Below are 17723 nucleotides of genomic sequence, written 5' to 3' on the forward strand. Positions count from 1 at the left end.
TTCAATTAAATAGGAAGCTCTGAAACATCCACAGGTGTTTCCCAGCAGCTGAGGGTGGGTTTCAGGGACCTTCTAAAACTGAGATTGCCTCACTCCAGAGTCATAGTAAATTGCTGTGATGAATTTTATTTCTACTCTAGTTGAAGGAGCACATTGAACAGACTTTCTTTCCTCTTTATAGTTTCACACTGGGACAAATCTGATGGTATCTGCTTTCCTTATCGTGTGTAAGGCTGGACAGTGAGTGTCCCTGAAGCCCTGTGAGACTTCCTCCCAATATGAAAAGTACTACATAAATGTCAATTGTATTTTACTGCGCTGACACGAATTCTATTCTTGATCTAATCTCCACACATAAGTAAATCCTAGTAGAGTTCACAAGAGTATAGCTGAGGTTGGAATGATTTAGTTTCTTTGCTATTTTACAATTATGTTTCTTTCGCAGAAGTATTTTACTTTATAAATCAGTAGTGAACAGAATACTGACTGAATATCTAGTAAGTTAGCTACAGCTGCTAACCCACATGGTGTAATAATGAAATATCTCTAAAGATTACTTCTAAGCATAAATACATTTTTACAAAGCAGCAGGTTACGCAGTCTTGCACAGAAAATGACTCCATACACATCACTTACTTGACAAGAACAAATGGCATTCCATATAATGTTTGTCTTAATAAACAAATAAACAACATTGATTGTGATTTGCACATATTATTAATAATTATCCTTACATTTGATATAGTATCTTACCACAACATCGAGACGTCGCAAAGCGCTTCACAGGATATACTGTAATGTACTGCGAGTGTGTGTACTTTGTGGTCGAACACAACAGCCATTTGCACACAACAATGTCCCACAAACAACCATAGAGCGAGTGACCAATTTTATTTGAGGGATTGTTGGCCAGGACACCGGGAGAGAGAGAGAGAGAAACTCCCTTCTCTTTTTGAATAGTGTCACAGGATCCTTACCATCCACCAGTCAGGACAGGATCTCAGTTTAATGGCTCATCTGGAGGATGGTGCCTCCAACAATGTAATAAGCCTCCCAGCTCTCGATGACGCTTCAGCATAAACCTTATGAGTTCCAAACGCTCTACATGGGGATTGAACCCACAACCTTTAGACTCAGAGGCGAGAGAGCTATCAATTCGAGGGTGGCTGACGTACTTAATTGTTGTTTAATATGTAGTCTCATCCCTGACAAATCAGCAGCAGTAACTGGACTAGAGAATACAGAAACACAACTTAATCCAGAGAGCGAATGTCTGCTTCAATTGAACAATAAGTAAACATTCTGGAGTGCTGCTCTTAGTCATGTCTCCATCATCGGGTCCAAATGATTTCCCATTTTAATTAAAACCAGCAGCTCTTTATTCATTATGTGACTGACAGCAAGGCAAGATTTATTAAAAATTGCCTTTTGATAAACTCCGACGCCCTTCTGCTGTGCTTTTTGCATTACAGAGTTCGCTCTGGCTTCTGCATTTTTTTTTTTCTTTTGCGGTACTTGGTCGAACTCTTCGCCTCCTTTCAATATACACTTCGCCCGCAAAATAAACAGTCACTCCACTTCACACTATATTTCTGTGCCGCGCTTTGAGACGTCTGAAGGACATGAATAATGTGCTGTACCAAATGCAAGGATTACTATTATGATTATTATTATTATTAATTACTTTATCCACAACAACAGCAATCCGTGATCTCTCAGAGGCAGAAAAGACCTGGGTAAACACCAGCCCAGCCCCCAGCAGGTGCTTCCTCGCTGAACTCTGTCCTCATTGAAGGTCTGAGCCGGTTCTCCGCGGTGGAATGAGTGGAATATATAATATTTAACAATGATAATCCTTGCATTTGATTTGCACCTTATATTATATCTTTAAGGCGTCTCAAGGCACTTCACAAAATATACCATAAAGTGAATTTACTGTATATTGTGAGAGTGAAACGTAGTAGGCAATTTCGCACAGCAGTGTCCCACAAACAATTATGGATCGAGTGAACAAATTTACTGTATTGCTGCCCTCTCCTGGAGCTCATTTTGACTGTCAAGAGCCAGGGAAGAATTTTCTACAGTGGCTTCCACCCCGTGAATCTTCTTTATGGTTTATGGTTTTTGATTTTTGTTGAAGGTGACTGTGTGTCTGACAAGAACAGACAACTACAGTTAGCGGGTTGGGCAGGAGATGGAATGTGAGAATTATCCCAGGACTCAATGAATGTCTGCGCTTTTTTTTGCTCTTTCCGATGTATGCATCCATATGCATCACTGTATTGTGCATAATATAATAATCCTTGCATTTGATATCATGCCTTATCACATCTCTGAGACGTCTCAAAGTGGTTCACAGGATATATGTGGAGTCCTGCAGCTCAGGGGTTAGAGCACTCGCTTTGTGAGTGAGACACCGGGTTCAATCCCCGGGGGGTCAGTCAGGGCGAGACCTCGGGCAGTGTCCTCACTCCACACAGAGCCTAATAATAACCTCCAAAACCAAAACAATAATAAATTGGTCATTTTCAATCTGCGACTGTTTGTGGGACATTGCTGTGCGCAATTGGCTGCCGCGTTCGCCCACAAATGTACAGTGAATTCATTTTACAGTCTATTCTGTGAAGTGCTTTGGGACGTCGAGAAGACGTGAAAAGCGCTATATCAAATGCAAGGATTATTATTATTATTATTATATTGGATGGAGTGACTGTGTGTTTTGTGGCAGAGAAGGTCCAGGTGAATCAACTGTCTGCAAAGGGGGTGTGGGCACGTTTTGCATCATTAAAAGTTAAAACATTTTAAAAATAAACCAGGCACAGCCCCCAGGCTGAGCTTTCATGCTCAGGAGCAACAGAAAAAAACGCCCAATTGGGCGGGAACCCGCCCAACCTGACCGAGCGCCCGCGGGGAGTGGGGGAGTGGGGTCACGTGAGCAGAGTGTGCCACGTGGTCGGGAGGGCGGTCTGAGCCATCGTCGCTCGCTGATGACGTACAGAGGGCGCGACGGCAGGTGGCGGCCGGAGCGGGAGGAGCGCGAGGAGGATGAGGGAGACGCCGCTGTCCAACTGTGAGAAGCTCTTCATCCTCCAGGCGGTGGCCGACAGGAAGGTGCGCCCCCCCCTCCCCCCCCTCCTCCCCCCGACAGGAAGGTGCGCCCCCCCGCCCCCCCCTCCTACCCCCCCCCTCCTCCCCCGCCCCCCCCCTCCTCCCCCGCCCCCCCCCTCCTCCCCCGCCCCCCTCCCGTGGCCGACAGGAAGGTGCGCCCCCCCCTCCCCCCCCTCCTCCCCCCCCCCGGACAGGAAGGTGCGCCCCCCCGCCCTCCTCCCCCCCCCCCCCCGACAGGACGGTGCCCCCCCCCCCTACCCCCCCCTCCTCCCCCCCTACCCCCTCCCCCCGACAGGACGGTGTGGGGGGGATGGGGGTAGTGCTAAAAAATAGAGTATATGAACTTTTTTTTGGATGAGAAAATAATCTCTGTTTTGTGTTCGTGGCCGATCTGCTTGAAATGCATCTCCGAAGCCCAATCTTTATTGACCACAAACACAACTGAACTTTACTGTATTATTTAAACACCAAAGTCAGATTGTAGTCTAACTGATTAATTGTGGCCGTCTTTTAAAATCTGCAGCGACTCGATGGAAGACAGACGTACGACTACAGGAACATTAAGATAACATTTGGAACTGAATATGGCTGTTGCATTGTGGAATTGGGTAAAACAAGGTGAGGCGGTCAGACTTCACACAGTAAAATACTCTTCATTCAATCTGAGCCGTTTCATTAAAAAAAAACGCATACTCCCATATAAGATGTCTATTTATCAACATCGCTGGGTTTCTGTTAATTTTGCAGAAAGTAAATTCCTCTGTGGATGGTGCGTCGGGAGTCAAATAAGCAGTTAATATTACTTTATTGACAGTGTTGGGTAGTTTTATGAGCCCTGTGGCAATAGCCCACTGCCAGCCTGAGTGAATGAAGCTCCCCCTCTCTTCTCCTCCTATAGCAGTTCTAAAGCTTTTCACCATCACTCATCTGCTCAGCTTGTCCAGACGCTGAAATAAGTTGTAGAGAGCGCCAGAAAAATAAAACTTTTTTAAGATTTTTAAAGGAAAGCGATCAGCACCTTGGGACATCCTCCAGACGTGAAAGGCACTATAGAGATGTAATTTGTTTATGTTAATGGTTAATGATTTTGTTAATTTTGTGTTTCCGTATAGCTGATACATAATCCTTTTTAAAGAGACCATTTATCATTTTAAGAAAATGGGTCCCATTAAAGTAGGAATCATCAAAATAGGTACTTCGTCTTAGACATTGATCAATCTGTGGAGCTGTTTGTGTTGTAAAATTAAAAGGAGTGTGACATAGCCTTATTATGCTGTCATCTCAGGGTCCTTTCACAGGTGTCGTGTGAACTGGTGACCCCTAAGTTGAATCGGCCCACTGAAGGCATCATATTCTTCAACCTGGAGCTCTCTCCAATGGCTTCTCCTGCATTTGAACCCGGCAGGTTAGTCAAGCAACTCGCACGGCTACGGAGTATCACCGTGAACACTTTTCTGCTTTCTCATTTTGACACTAATATTGTATTCTTTGGAATTTGGGTGTGCTTCTAAGGACTAGGATTCATATTCTCATTTGATTTAATGTGTAAATTGGTCCAGTTCCCATGTATCACTGGGAATATTTATCCTCCTGGGGGTGGTGGGAGATAAGAGGTGTCTCATCAGAGACTCAGTTGGTTGCACTCTCTCCTCTGAGTCAGAAGGATAATTCATTTGAAATATAAGGACTCGATTGTAGTTTGTGAGCGTGGAAAGATCTTCACAGCCTCTCTGAGGATTTACTGGCAGTCTCAAAGTTAACTTTTTTAAAACTGGAAATGCATTTGTTTTGTATTGTTGCTTGTGGAAATCCTTGTGTACATTCTGATGTTGAATGATGTTTAGATCTTTGTAACCATATTGCATACTTAATGTTAAGATTAATGAGCTGCTTTCCAGTATTCATTTGTTTAATATTAGTTTATGATGTCGCTTGTTGTATTTATCAACTATTGAAAAGTACATATAATATTGGAAATATAAAATGAAATGGTGAAGAGTGGTGCGCAGTGAATTCTGAACTGGTCAATAACAGAATTTTAAAGAGTTATTGTCGCTTGTTCCCCACTGTCAGATCAAACTGTTCTTTCCCAATATCATCATTACAAAATATTCCCGGGGTAATAATCCCTTCAATAAAAAATAATAATTTGGTCACTCAATCCACGACTGTTTGTGGGATACTGCTGTATGTAATTGGCTGCCGAGTTTCACCCACAAAATATACAGTCACTATACTTTACAGTATATTCTTTGAGACTTCTCGAAGACGTGATAGCGTGCTATATCAAATGCAAGGATTATTATTATTTATTATTATGATTTGTTTATCCTTTTACTGCACATCACTATTTGTTAAAACCGTGGTATTTCAAAAGATAATGCTGTTATTTGGTCAAAACGAATCCTGAGTGAATTTTTTCTTTAAATATTGTTTTCTGTTTTTTCCCCTTTACAGGCAATCCGAGTTGTTAGTTAAATTGAACCGATTGTTGGAACGATGTCTAAGGAACTCCAAGTGCATCGATACAGAATCCCTGTGCGTTGTTGCAGGTGAAAAGGTATGAAGACTCACTGTGATGGATGTAGAAACTGTGCATGTATTTCATTATGCTTTTTTTCCCTTCTCTTTTAAATTGAAACTTTAATTTTAATTTCAATTGAAAAGAGAAGGATGCCCTTCCCAACAATCCTCCAAATAAAATTGGTCACTCGTTTCAGGACTGTTTGTGGGACATTGCTGTCTGATAATGTGTGCATCGTTTGCCTACAAAAACACAGTCAATCCACTTTTACAGTATATCCCGTGAATTCCTTCTGACATGATAGGCACTATACCAAATGCAAGGATTATTATATAAAATAAATTGGCTTTTGGGAAAAATGAATCAAACATTAGTTCACAGTACCTTTTCTTTAGAGAATGATATAGGGACATGTATTGAAATGTTGAATGGATGAGATAATTCTACATGCTTGGGTAGTGCTTTGTATTTAAGAAGCCAAGATTGTCTGACGGGATGTACTGGTCCTGGTTGGAGGGCAGAAAGTATTGAATTCCTCTTGAATTCACTTCACATTGCATTGGAGAAAGCCTTTGTCCATTACAGTGTTTGCAGTAGCATGCACTAGAATGGGTATGTAAGATACTGTCATTGCTATTATTGCTCTCCTCTGCAGGTCTCGCTAGTTATGCAGTGTTGAGAAGAAGGATGTTAAGGATGTGTGGGCTGATAGAAATGGTCCTAAGGTGGCTTAATATTTCTATAGTTCCAGATGCAGTCCATCCATTGACCTGTTTGATTCCTATTCAGCAGTGCTCCTCCAGCTGTATGTTTTAATAAGCTTGTCGTTATATTAACTGGCTAACGGTTCCTTTTTTATTAATTTAATTTGTGCTAACATTCAACTCTCATCTCATTTGACGAAAGTGGCGAGTGAAATAAGTTTAATATTTAATATTAGTTTAAGAGTGAAATTCAGCCACACCTCCACCTCGCCTGCCCTCCATCCCTCCTGACCTCAACTCACAGCTCGGGTCCAAAAACCCCTGACTGTCCAGCCTGGGACGTCCTTACGACGTGAAGGGCGCTGTACAAGTGTAATTTGTTGTTGTTGAATTCACTGCCCCATCATCGTGGTGTGTGTCTGGTGAAACTCAGTGTGTTACTAAGGTTGTTCCGTTTCCTCCCTTGACTAGGTGTGGCAGATTCGGGTAGACTTGCATTTGCTAAACCACGATGGCAACATTATTGATGCAGCAAGTATAGCAGCCATAGTTTCATTGTCTCACTTCAGAAGACCTGACGTCTCTATCCAAGGAGAAGAAGTCACTGTGGTAAGTGTTAGAGACTGTTATTAACTTTTATTTAATTGGCAAATGAATACATTTTTAAAAAAAGTAAATATTTAATGAATGGCGCTGTGTATAATAGGAGTATTGTTCAGTTGATTAGAGTAAATTATCTCATATAGTAGTAAATTAGCTCTCAACCTCTGTACCCGGTAGTTTATAGTCCCATCGCTAATGCATAAAGCACAAAGAAATGTCAAACTCCTCCAACATGCTCCTTGCTGCACTTTTTGTATAGAATCAAAAGAAGGCACACACTCTTCAAGCAAATTAAGCTATTCTGAGTATGGGACGACTCCCTGGATAAAAAAAAGTTTTCATTGCTCAAGTTTAATGACGTTCTGCATCAGATATTGCCATAAAATCGCCTCACATTGGGCAGGTGACGAGGTATAGATTACCATTTGGTGCCACCTTTCCAGAATACCCACTCTACCATCTTCCCCATTTCAGCAAGCCATTTCTTAAACAAAAGCAACATTCAGATCTCTACTAACCTTCCTGGTAACCCGTTCCAATTGTTAATTAATTATCCTCTGTGGGGAAGGAAATACTTACCAATGTCATCTGAAATTGACTTTCAACACTCTGAATGCACAGCGCAGCCGTTTTCTTCTGCTCTGTGACATATCTCAAAGGGTTGTTCTGGAATTATTTTCTCAATTCCAATTGGCATTTAATATTATCTCCATAAGATCTCCTTTAAGACATCTTATTTCAAAATTATAGACCGCTAGCTTATCTAATTATTTTTCATAGCTCTGACACAGGGGATCATTCTTATTGCCCTGTCTCTATTGCAGTCCTGACTCAACTGTCCAGCGCCTTGGGACGTCCTCCCGACGTGAAAGGTGCTCTATAAATGAAATCTTGTTGTTGTCTATGGTCTCTGCCTTATTTTGCAGCAACCAGAACTTACTCTAAAGTACGGTCTGTCGACAGCTTGTTACAGCTTGACAATGGTTTTAGCTGCATTCAGCTGATTAGCACAGGACCTTGATTGCCTTGTTTATTGCTGCCACACACTGTTTAAACATGTTGATCGATGAGTCACCTAACACCCCCTCGGTTTCTTTCTGCTTCCCCCTTGTGAATTTCTATCCATGGATTAAGTGTACTTCCTACATTTACTTCCTTTTTGCAGTGCCTTGTATTTACCTTTATTGAATACCATTTGCCGGTTGCAGCCCAGATACCTCATTCCCTATTCACTATTGAGTTCTCTTTGCTTCCTCTGATTCTCAGATGCCTTAACTTGGTGTCATTTGCAAATATAACTGTTAACTACTACAAATTCAATTTGCTAATGTATACAGTGAACAAGTAAGGTCCAACGCAAGCCCCTGAACAACCCCATTTAATACCTCTCTCCCCCCATTTCGACCTACTTGCCCAAAAGATTACTCTGCTTCTTCCCTTCAGCCAGTTATTCTAACTCACACTCTGGGATCCCCAAACTGGTTGGGATATTCTTAAGCATTTAATGATTTTCTAGCACACAGCTGACCAAAACAAATCTATTGTTCTATATAGTAATGAGAAAACATTAAACTATATCTGTAATTCAAATGATGATATTCTCTGGTAAATATTTTGAATGATTTCAAAGTTTATGTCTTTATTTTTTCCAGTATACCCCTGAGGAGCGTGATCCAATCCCACTAAGCATCCATCACATGCCTATTGCTGTCAGCTTTGCCTTCTTCCAGCAAGGGTGAGAGTAAAGATTAATTCTACTTCACAGGGACTTGCATTAACAAACTAAAATAATCTATTATTAGCGTTCTGAAAAAGTCCTGTAAAATCCGGTGTGAAATTTTTGTGCTTCATGAAAATTTTGCTGTTACTAAAGATAAAAGAACATCACATAAACTGATCCAAATATTTTGCTGAAATGCCGCCAACGCTAAATGGGCGTCTTGTTTACTCATGGGTTTCGCTTATTTTTATACATAATCCACAGCTTCTTGCCATGTTCACAAATCTATCTTTGTAGGTGTAAGTCTTAATCAAATTCCTTGGCTGCCTTTTTTAATGTGGGTAATGACTCAATTTTATTTGTGTCCTTTCGTCTCTATTTTGATAAAGTTGAAAGGGATCAAACAAATGGAATATGTTCTCAAACACTGTTCATGTTTTCTACCTACTAATTTTATATAAAAAAAATACAAAATATCTAGAAACCCCAAGCACAAATAACAACTTGCACTTCTATGAGGTGATGAATATTTCAAAGTGTTTTATGAATATGGTAGGAAGCACCAGGAAGGGAGATGTTAACCAAAAAATAATGTTGTAAAGATATGTTTTTAGGAGTGTTTTAAAGGCAGGTGGCGACGAAGCAAGGCAAAGAGGTTTTGTAAGAGAGTTTCAATATGAGGGGTGTATTACCAGAAGGCTTGGCCATTAATGGTGGGGTGGAGGGAGTTAACAATGAAAAATAGACCTAAATCAGGGAACATAGCATGTTGGGAGCAGAATATACTGGAGCAGATTACATTGATAAGGAGTTGGGGGGGGACCCAGATTGTGAATGGATTTGAAGGTCAGGACAAAGATCTTAAAAGTTGATGCTGTCGAGTACTGGGAGCTGGGTGGAGCCTGGTGAGGCCTAGCACTGATAAGTGTGCAGAGGGAATTTACAACCAACCCAGCCAAAACCCATGTCTACGTTTTCATCACTTCCTGGCTGGACTATTCCATTGCCCTCCTCGCTGGTCTCCCCAGCTCCACCATAAACCAAATTCAACTAATTCAGAACTCCGCAGCTCAGATTCTCACCCGCACAAAACTCTGTATTCATCACACCAATCCTTGCCAGGCTCCACTGGCTCCCAATTACTAGGTGGATCGATTTCAAGATCCTCTCACTCGTTTTCAAATCCCTTCATGCCCTCGCATCTCCCTACCTCACCGATCTGCTTACCCCCCAGTCCACCACCCACTGTTCGGCTGGCTCCGGCCTCCAATATCGGGCCGTGCCTTCAGCCCCGAAGCTCTGGAATTCTCTCCCTCAATCCCTCCTCCTTCCTCCCTTTCTACTTTGAAATCCTGCCTAAAGACCTTCCTTTTTGATCGTGCTTACGGGCACCTCCCTCTCCCCTCAGCTCGCTGTCAGACTCCGCCACTGTTAAGCTCTCCAGGACACTTAACGCATGAAGTGTGCTATATAAATGCAAGTTGTTGTTGAATATGGCTGTTTGGATGCAATAGTTTGTAGAGGATGGAGCTAAGGAGGTTATCATCAACAACAAGTTGCGTTTATATCGCGCATTTCAAGTCAGGAGGACAGTTGAGGATTTGCACCCAAGCTGGTGGTGGATTCAGGATGGGTGGGGCCAAGGTTGAGTGGTTGGAGGTGGGAAGAAGATGACCAAAGGTGCAGTCAAAGAGAAAGGTCTTGAGATGAACCTTGAAGGAGGCGAGGGAAGGGGCAAGGTGATGCCAAGGTTATACACTAGTGGATTAAGCCTGAGGGAGGAGCCAGGGACAGTGATAGAGGGGGCGCAGTAGCAAGAACATCTCCGAACTACTCTTCAAAATTATCATTGTGCATTTGCAGCACTTATCTGTTGGTGGATCCAATTGAACACGAGGAACGGGTTATGGATGGACTTTTGGTGATTGCTATGAACAAACACCGTGAGCTTTGCACCATTCAGTCCAGTGGTGGAATTATGCTTCTAAAAGATCAGGTCAGTACATTGAGAAGTACACATGCTCCTTACTTCTTTATATAAGTTATTTTTAAACTTCAGATAAGTGGGTGTAAATGAATCTGCATATACTGTCAAGCACATCATTTCTGCATTAACTGTTCTTTCCAAATGAGTTTTCAAATGGTCTGAAGCAATTTGGCATCCTTTTGCAGGTAAAGTTTGTAACTAATGAAGATTATTTTTGAGAGATTGTAGAATTTAAACCTCATTGCACTTAGTAGTGTTCGGCAAGTTCATTTGCTCATGTTTCAAAAACCCATAAACCAATAACTGGTAAAGAGAATCAATGCAGCTTTCACATTAGAGTTGTAAAGTGCTTCAAACCACAATACCTTTCTGTTGTATGGAATGCAACAAAAACATAAGAATTATAATAATACTTGCATTTAGTATAGTGCCTTATCACTTCAGGAAGGATGTCTCAAATCCCTTCACAGATTTTACTGTGAAATGGAGTGGCTGTATTTGTAGGCAAACGAGGCAGCACAATTGCACACAGCAATGGCCCACAAACAGGCAAGGAGTGCGTGACCAATTTTATTTGGAGGATTGTTGGCCAGGACACCAGGAGAAACTCTCTTTTTGAAAAGTGCTAAGGGATTTGTGGGAAGCTGCTGTGCGCAATTGGCTGCTGTGTTTCACCCACAAAATATACAGTCATTTCTCTTTACAGTTTATTCTGTGAAGCACTTTGAGACGTCTCGAAGATGTGATAAGGCGCTATATCAAATGCCAGGATTATTATTTTAGTTCACCTCTTCAATCAAATACAATATGTGCATTACATCAAATGTCCGTTCCTTCCAGAACGGACGCACTAGCTGTTTAGCAGATTATTTGTAATGAGAACCATTTTGTTTCTTTATTTTAGGTCCTCCGCTGCACAAAGATAGCTGGTGTAAAGGTAGCAGAGATCACAGAACTAATACAAAAAGCTCTTGAAAATGACAAAAAAGTCAGGCAAGTATTTTGATACAGCTATCTTTTTATTTTGTATTCAATGCATTTTTTAAAATTTAGATGGAGTCTGTGCGCTCTGATAGAACAACAACAAATGACATTTGTATAGCACCTTTCAACAGTAGGGAAATGCACTCATTTGTGTCATTATACACATGTGGAAGATCCTGGGTTTGATTCCTGACCTGTGCTTCTCAGAAAATGATAACTTGGCCCGCATTAACTCACTTCCCAAAGATCCAAGGGCTAATAAATTGCACTCACGTAGCAATCCAGTCTCCAGGAAATCCTCTGGCATACAGGACTAGAAGAGCTTCTTTAGTCTCGATGTTCAGGTGGTGAGGGATTTTAGTGGTTTTGTTTTGCACTTCAGTAGCCGATTCTCAACAGCTACACACAACGGTTTTATTTTGAGGTCCTCAAAGATATCCAAGATGTCAGTGGACTTGATACTCAGGTGGCTTCTTGAAGAAAAGGCCACAGCCTCAATCTTATGGCTCCTCACTGCCCCTGCTGTAAACTCACAGCCTTTGGCAGAGAAACTACCCAAGAAAAGTTTGTGTTCTCAACGGTGCCTTAGTTTTATCTCCTTGCTGACAGTAGGAACCTTGAAGAGTTATAAGAAGCTTAATGGGATGGATTAACCTACATAGATGCACTCTCCAATAAACTCACAACCTTGCAGCACCTTGACACTTATGGTGCTCCATAAGTGTAATGTTGTTGTTGTAGTCCAACCTTAAAAACTGAAAAAAATGGCTTCTAAATTGAAGACTGAATTTTCCAAAATTGTGCACAATTCTAAATGTTAAATCAAAATGGCCTTACAGACAAACACTGGTGTAATTTCCAGCCTTTTATGTTTTGTTTCTGTCTTTGTATTGATGGTCCTGTCATGTCTGGTTCCTGTCTGATTACCTGTTTATCATGTAAAGCCCTTTAATGCTCATTAACATATTAGCCACCTTTGTGTGTATATATGTATTTAGTGTTTCAAATTCACAATGTTTTCCTTGTTTCCGTTTTCTTGTTCTGGTGCTACTCTCCCTCAGTCTAAAAAGACCAGTTAATAATTTGGTCACTTCAGTCCACCACTGTTTATGGGACGCTGCTGTGCTCAATTGGCTGCCGTGTTTCGCCCACAATATATACGGTCATTACACTTTATATATCCTGTGAAGCGCTTTAAAACGTCTCAATGACATGAGAAGGCGCTATATCAAACGTAAAGATTACTTTTATTATTATTATAGGGGCTTCTCCAGGCTATCCACTCTTTATAAAGCTTCCTATCTGAGACGTTATCTTTTTATGGTGATAATCAGCCTGTTTTGCATTTCCAATAATTACCATTTGTGTTACATTTTCAGCATAATTACTCCTTTTACCTGTTATCTTTTATGATACTTTGCTCACGCGGCACTTAAACATTTTGTGTGAGCAAATGCTGCAGTGGTTTGATATCTCTATGAACTTTACCTGCAACAGGAAGGAAGGTGGGAAGTTTGGCTTTGCAGAATCCATACCAAACCAGCGTATCACAGCCTTCAAGATCGAAGAAGCCCCAGTGGATATAGATGGCATTGAAGAACAAGCAGAAGAAATCCTGACCAACGCAGAGCCACCCCCTACTGTGTATCCTTTGGCCACAAGTGTTTTGGAAAAGGTTCTTATCCTTACACATTCACTGTTTGTCCAGGTATTTTTTTAAATGAGCTAAATCACTTTTAAATCACTTGCGACTATTTTTACATGTCAATATTTTGATTGAACTTTATAGTCTTTGCTTGTTTTAACCCTGATGAAATATGTTGGGATAAACTTATTACTTCTTCACCTGAATTCCCCCCCCCCCCCCCCGGCTCAGTACCAAACCCTACATTATTCAGCGTTGCGACATGCTTGAAGGGAGCTAGCGAAATGATGTTATTGTTGTTTGTTATAGCCCAGATGTGGCTAACAATATTAAATCATTTTTAGTTGATATAAGTGGGGGGGGGGAACAAGGCAACTCCACAATAAGGCTGTGAATCAAGCCCTTCGCACAAGTGAATTAAATAGGAACCTGAACGTTGCTTCTCCAACATTGTGAGCCATGGTTCGGTGGTGGCTCAATTTCCACAAATGAACCATTTCCCAATCTTCATTATGCTGTCCTCAGGAGGCAGCTGGGAAAGCTGGGAGCTTCTCCATTGGTTGGACAATCATCACTAGTGCAACACGAGATAATAAAATAGGAATACTTGCATCTGATATGGTGCCTTCTAGCTGACTTGAGTGCGAGACGATGTATGTTGTCAGTTGACGATGTCAGTGTTCTGGAAGCGTGGCTCAATGGGGCAGTGCTCCGCAAGTTTAAGACAGAAAAGTCCTAAATTCAATTTCTTAAATCTGCACAGGTTAGATGATCAGGGCCAGGGTAATGGTAGGGGCAACACAGGGTTGCTGTGCTAGTCAAAAAAAACTACTTGGATTTTCCACTCAGTATCCAGTGAGCCTTGCTGGAAATTGCACATTTGTGAGTATTGGACACAACAGACATGGGTTACCAGATGAAGTCCCCATTTGTGTGATTCTGATTCCTATTTAAAACTTGCTCGTCAAGTACTTTTCTTAACCTGACACAGCGATGCGAAACCCGTGCTGTGTGCCCCTGGTACAGGTCAGATCGGGGAAGGGATCCGCAATGAATGGATGATGGATGACCTTGAGGAGGAGGAGGAGGAGGACGATGAGGAAGATATCATTGTTGAGCCAGGGGACCAGAAAATGAGCATTGACCAGGGAAAAGATGGTAAATTGACTGGAGCACACGTTAAGAATAATACTAAATAATCCTTGCTTTTAATATAGGTTTGCACCTCGGGAGGATGTCTCAAAAGTGCTTCACAGGATTTCCTGTAATATGTGGTGACTGTTTGTAATCGAATGTGAAAGCAACTTTGCGTTGCATTTCTCAATTTTGGACACCATTTGATGAAACCAGCAAACACGGGCCTGCTTCATGTCCCCATCCCACCATTATCAGGCAGGCTTTCAGCCATTCTACCCTCGCTTCCACCCCCAGCTCAGGTGCCCATCCAGCATTGTTGAACTCTGAGACATTTTCCCGCTGTGGAAGGTGTTATATACGTGTAAATTGTACTCTGTTGATCATCTTTCTTGTGCCTTTGGTGTAGATGAGGTCATTGTTCTGTCTGAGAGTGAAGAGGAGGATGTGGTGGTTCTAGCCCCAGAGAGAAAGCAAAAGGAAGTGAGGTAAGTTGGGGTTACATATGATCTGACAATTAAATCACATGAGTTTTTCAGAATAAATTGTACTGTGCCATTCTTAATGGTTTCGTATAGTACAGTACAAAATACAATACAAGATTACATTTGTATAGCTCCATCTACGTCAGGAGGACGTCCCAAGGTCCTGGACAGTCAGGGACTTGTACCCGAGCTGGGGGGGGGGAGGAGCGGGGGTTAGGCATAAAACGAAAATAATTTACCATTTGTTTTTTTTTAATAATAACTCAGATGATTCAGAGATATCTGTGTTCTTTGGCGATGTTAAACATCACATTTTGTACTTTTTATTCTCATCTATGTTCAGTGCCAGTCAACAGAAAAGAAAATCTGTACGGTTGCTATCACAGTAAGTCATGCCGCATAGCTAAAATAATGGTTTTGTTCCCTTGTGGCTGGTTTACAATATCGGTAAGTAAAATGTTAAAATAATGGGAAAAAATTTAACTAACTCGCATCGACAAGATAGTGCCTGATATCCCAACAACAAATTACATTTCTACAGTACCTTTTACGTCAGGAGAACATCCCAAGGTGCTTACTATCCACCGGTGAAGGCTCAAATCTGAGCTTGTTGGATGTCAAATGATCAACTAGTAACTATCCTCCTTGGGTGTGGGTGGAGATACGTGGGGTCTCCTTGGAACTGAGTTAGTTCCAGGTCTTGTGCAATGCGCTTGGCAACAGAATGTTATGAGTTTAGTCAACCCTCTGTCCTAGTCTCGGTAATTGATTCCTGAGCCTCGTGGGTCCACATTACATCAAGGCAATATTGATGAAAAACTAGCCAGTGCGGTTTATTGTCAAGGATTGGAGTTCCTGGGAGCAAAGTTTCTTTCCACTTAGGACTTTGGCTTGCAGATGCTAATAGGAGCTAACAGGTCTTAGCTGGACAAGCAGCGGGAAAGCTTGCCAGACAGTGCTATCAATTGCAAGCTATGTGGTTTTAGCTGGTTAGACTCCCAACAATTACCCCCAACACACCCTGTGGTCCTCAAAGTCTTGTCAAACTGCACCTAATTGCGGTTGTTGACCTAACTGGCCATTGCTGTTATGACTGATCACCTGTCAGGCATCAAGTCCTGGATAAGCTCAGTTGAACATCAATAAGACGGGGCTCTCCTGCTTGGCTCCCGTAGCACCTTCTCACCTCAGGTGCTGACAGCATTAACTTGCTTGGAATGCACACTCCACCTTGTGGTGGCTTTGGGGAACCTTGGTGTCTTGTTTGATTCCCAACTGTCCTTTAAACTCCACATGTGCTTTGATCCACTCAAGCTTTTCCCCCAATTCTGAACTATTGCCCATCTCACCTCTCCCCTCTGCCAAGATCTTCATCAATGCACTTATCACAACCAGGTTTGACTACGCCAAAGCTCTGCTCACTGGACTCCCCTCAGCTCTTCCCCATCCCCCAGTAGAACAAGTTCAAAATCCTCAACCTAACCTTTCCTTGCCCACTCCTACCCGCCAGGATAACAATCAGAAATGGGAACCTGCAATATTTTACCTCCCTCCCTTCCCTCCAAACCCACAGTAGCAAGTAATTGAAAATTAGAGACCTGTACTAAGATTGAGGATTGTTTATTTACTTAAAAGTTTTGTGTAAATTCAACTATTTGTTTTGGTATATCTCTGCCAATCAAAGTTAAGTACTTAACTTTCTCCCCCTCCACAGGAGTAAGAAAAAAGCAAACACCAAAGAACCACAGCAGGTAGCGAGCAAAGCTTTAACCAAAACCCGGCAGAAAAAGAAGAAAGGATCTCGGCTGTAACATCTCAAGTCTCAGAACCGTTAAATATTGTGGATTATGACAAAAGAGTGACGATGAAAGTAATGCTATGCCTTTACTGTTATTGAATAAGGGGAGGGAGATGTGTGAGAAAATGCAATATTGTACACTGTAAATGTGGGCTGATCTTTTGATAAGTTATCTATTTTCTATGCACTAAATTAGTTAATTCTATGAAAGTGAGCATGAACAGAACTTGTAATATTTTGTGCCAAAATACTGTTTTCCAACTAAACATTGAAGTAAACTGTTTTAGTCCCTTTTGGATTAAATATTTGAATAGTTCAGAAAGTAATGCAAAAATATATTTTCTTGGTACATGTTCAATACATCTCAGAACCTGCAGTTGATGGGTGGGCTATCCTTAGGTTGAATGAGATTGATGATTTGTACTCAATTACAACATTGAGACCTCCTGGCTAATAATGTGCAGCTGCCTGTTTTACTTCTCTCCACAAGTCTCTGAATTGTTTCTACAAGTTTAAATGTTCCCTTTACCAAAGCTACCCTGAGTAAATTCTGTACTGCAATAACTGATCATTACCACAACTTGCACTCATATAGCGTCCTCCACGCATGGCACCGTCTCAAGCTTAACAGTGATGGAGCCTGACTCCGAGCCGGGGAGGTGGCCGTAAGCACGAGTCGAAGGAAGTTTTCAGGCAGCAGTTGAAAAAGGGGAGTGGGCAAGGCAGAGGGATTGAGGGAGAGTGTTCCAGAGTTTCGGGATGTAGTGGCTGAAAATGCGACCTCCGAAGGTGGGGCGGAGGGTGTGAGGGACGAGCAGGAGCCAGTGCCAGTTGGTGGCTTGGGGAGTGAGGAGGTCGGAGATCAGAAAGGGAGGGAGGGGCCAGGGAGTGAAGGGATTTGAACACGAGAGTGAGAGGATCTTGAAGTCGATGTGTTCTGTGATGGGGAGCCAGTGGAGCCTGGACCAGAGCTGGTGAGATGTGGGTACAGAGTTTAGTAAGTATGGACCACATCAAAACACCCCGCCCTC

General features: G+C 42.0%; 1 protein-coding gene across 4 annotated transcripts; it reads left to right on the forward strand.

Moving 5' to 3' along the window:
- Positions 1-2956: 2956 nt before the first annotated feature.
- On the forward strand, positions 2957-17256 carry exosc9 (exosome component 9). 4 transcript variants are annotated; one of them, XM_042339138.1, is made up of 13 exons: positions 2960-3111; positions 3632-3726; positions 4394-4513; positions 5566-5668; positions 6808-6945; positions 8592-8674; positions 10523-10655; positions 11551-11639; positions 13128-13274; positions 14267-14433; positions 14819-14897; positions 15238-15279; positions 16609-17256. In XM_042339138.1, exons 1-13 carry the CDS (start codon positions 3046-3048, stop codon positions 16703-16705), a joined length of 1359 nt encoding a protein of 452 aa, XP_042195072.1. In that variant the 5' UTR covers positions 2960-3045; the 3' UTR covers positions 16706-17256. The 4 variants fall into 4 exon arrangements, with proteins under 4 accessions (XP_042195078.1, XP_042195075.1, XP_042195072.1 ...); XM_042339149.1 differs by having other exon boundaries at positions 2991-3070; XM_042339141.1 differs by lacking the exon at positions 15238-15279 and having other exon boundaries at positions 2958-3111.
- Positions 17257-17723: the final 467 nt, after the last annotated feature.

This window comes from Callorhinchus milii, unplaced genomic scaffold, assembly GCF_018977255.1.
Source record: "Callorhinchus milii isolate IMCB2004 unplaced genomic scaffold, IMCB_Cmil_1.0 Scaffold1, whole genome shotgun sequence".
NCBI lineage: Eukaryota > Metazoa > Chordata > Chondrichthyes > Chimaeriformes > Callorhinchidae > Callorhinchus > Callorhinchus milii.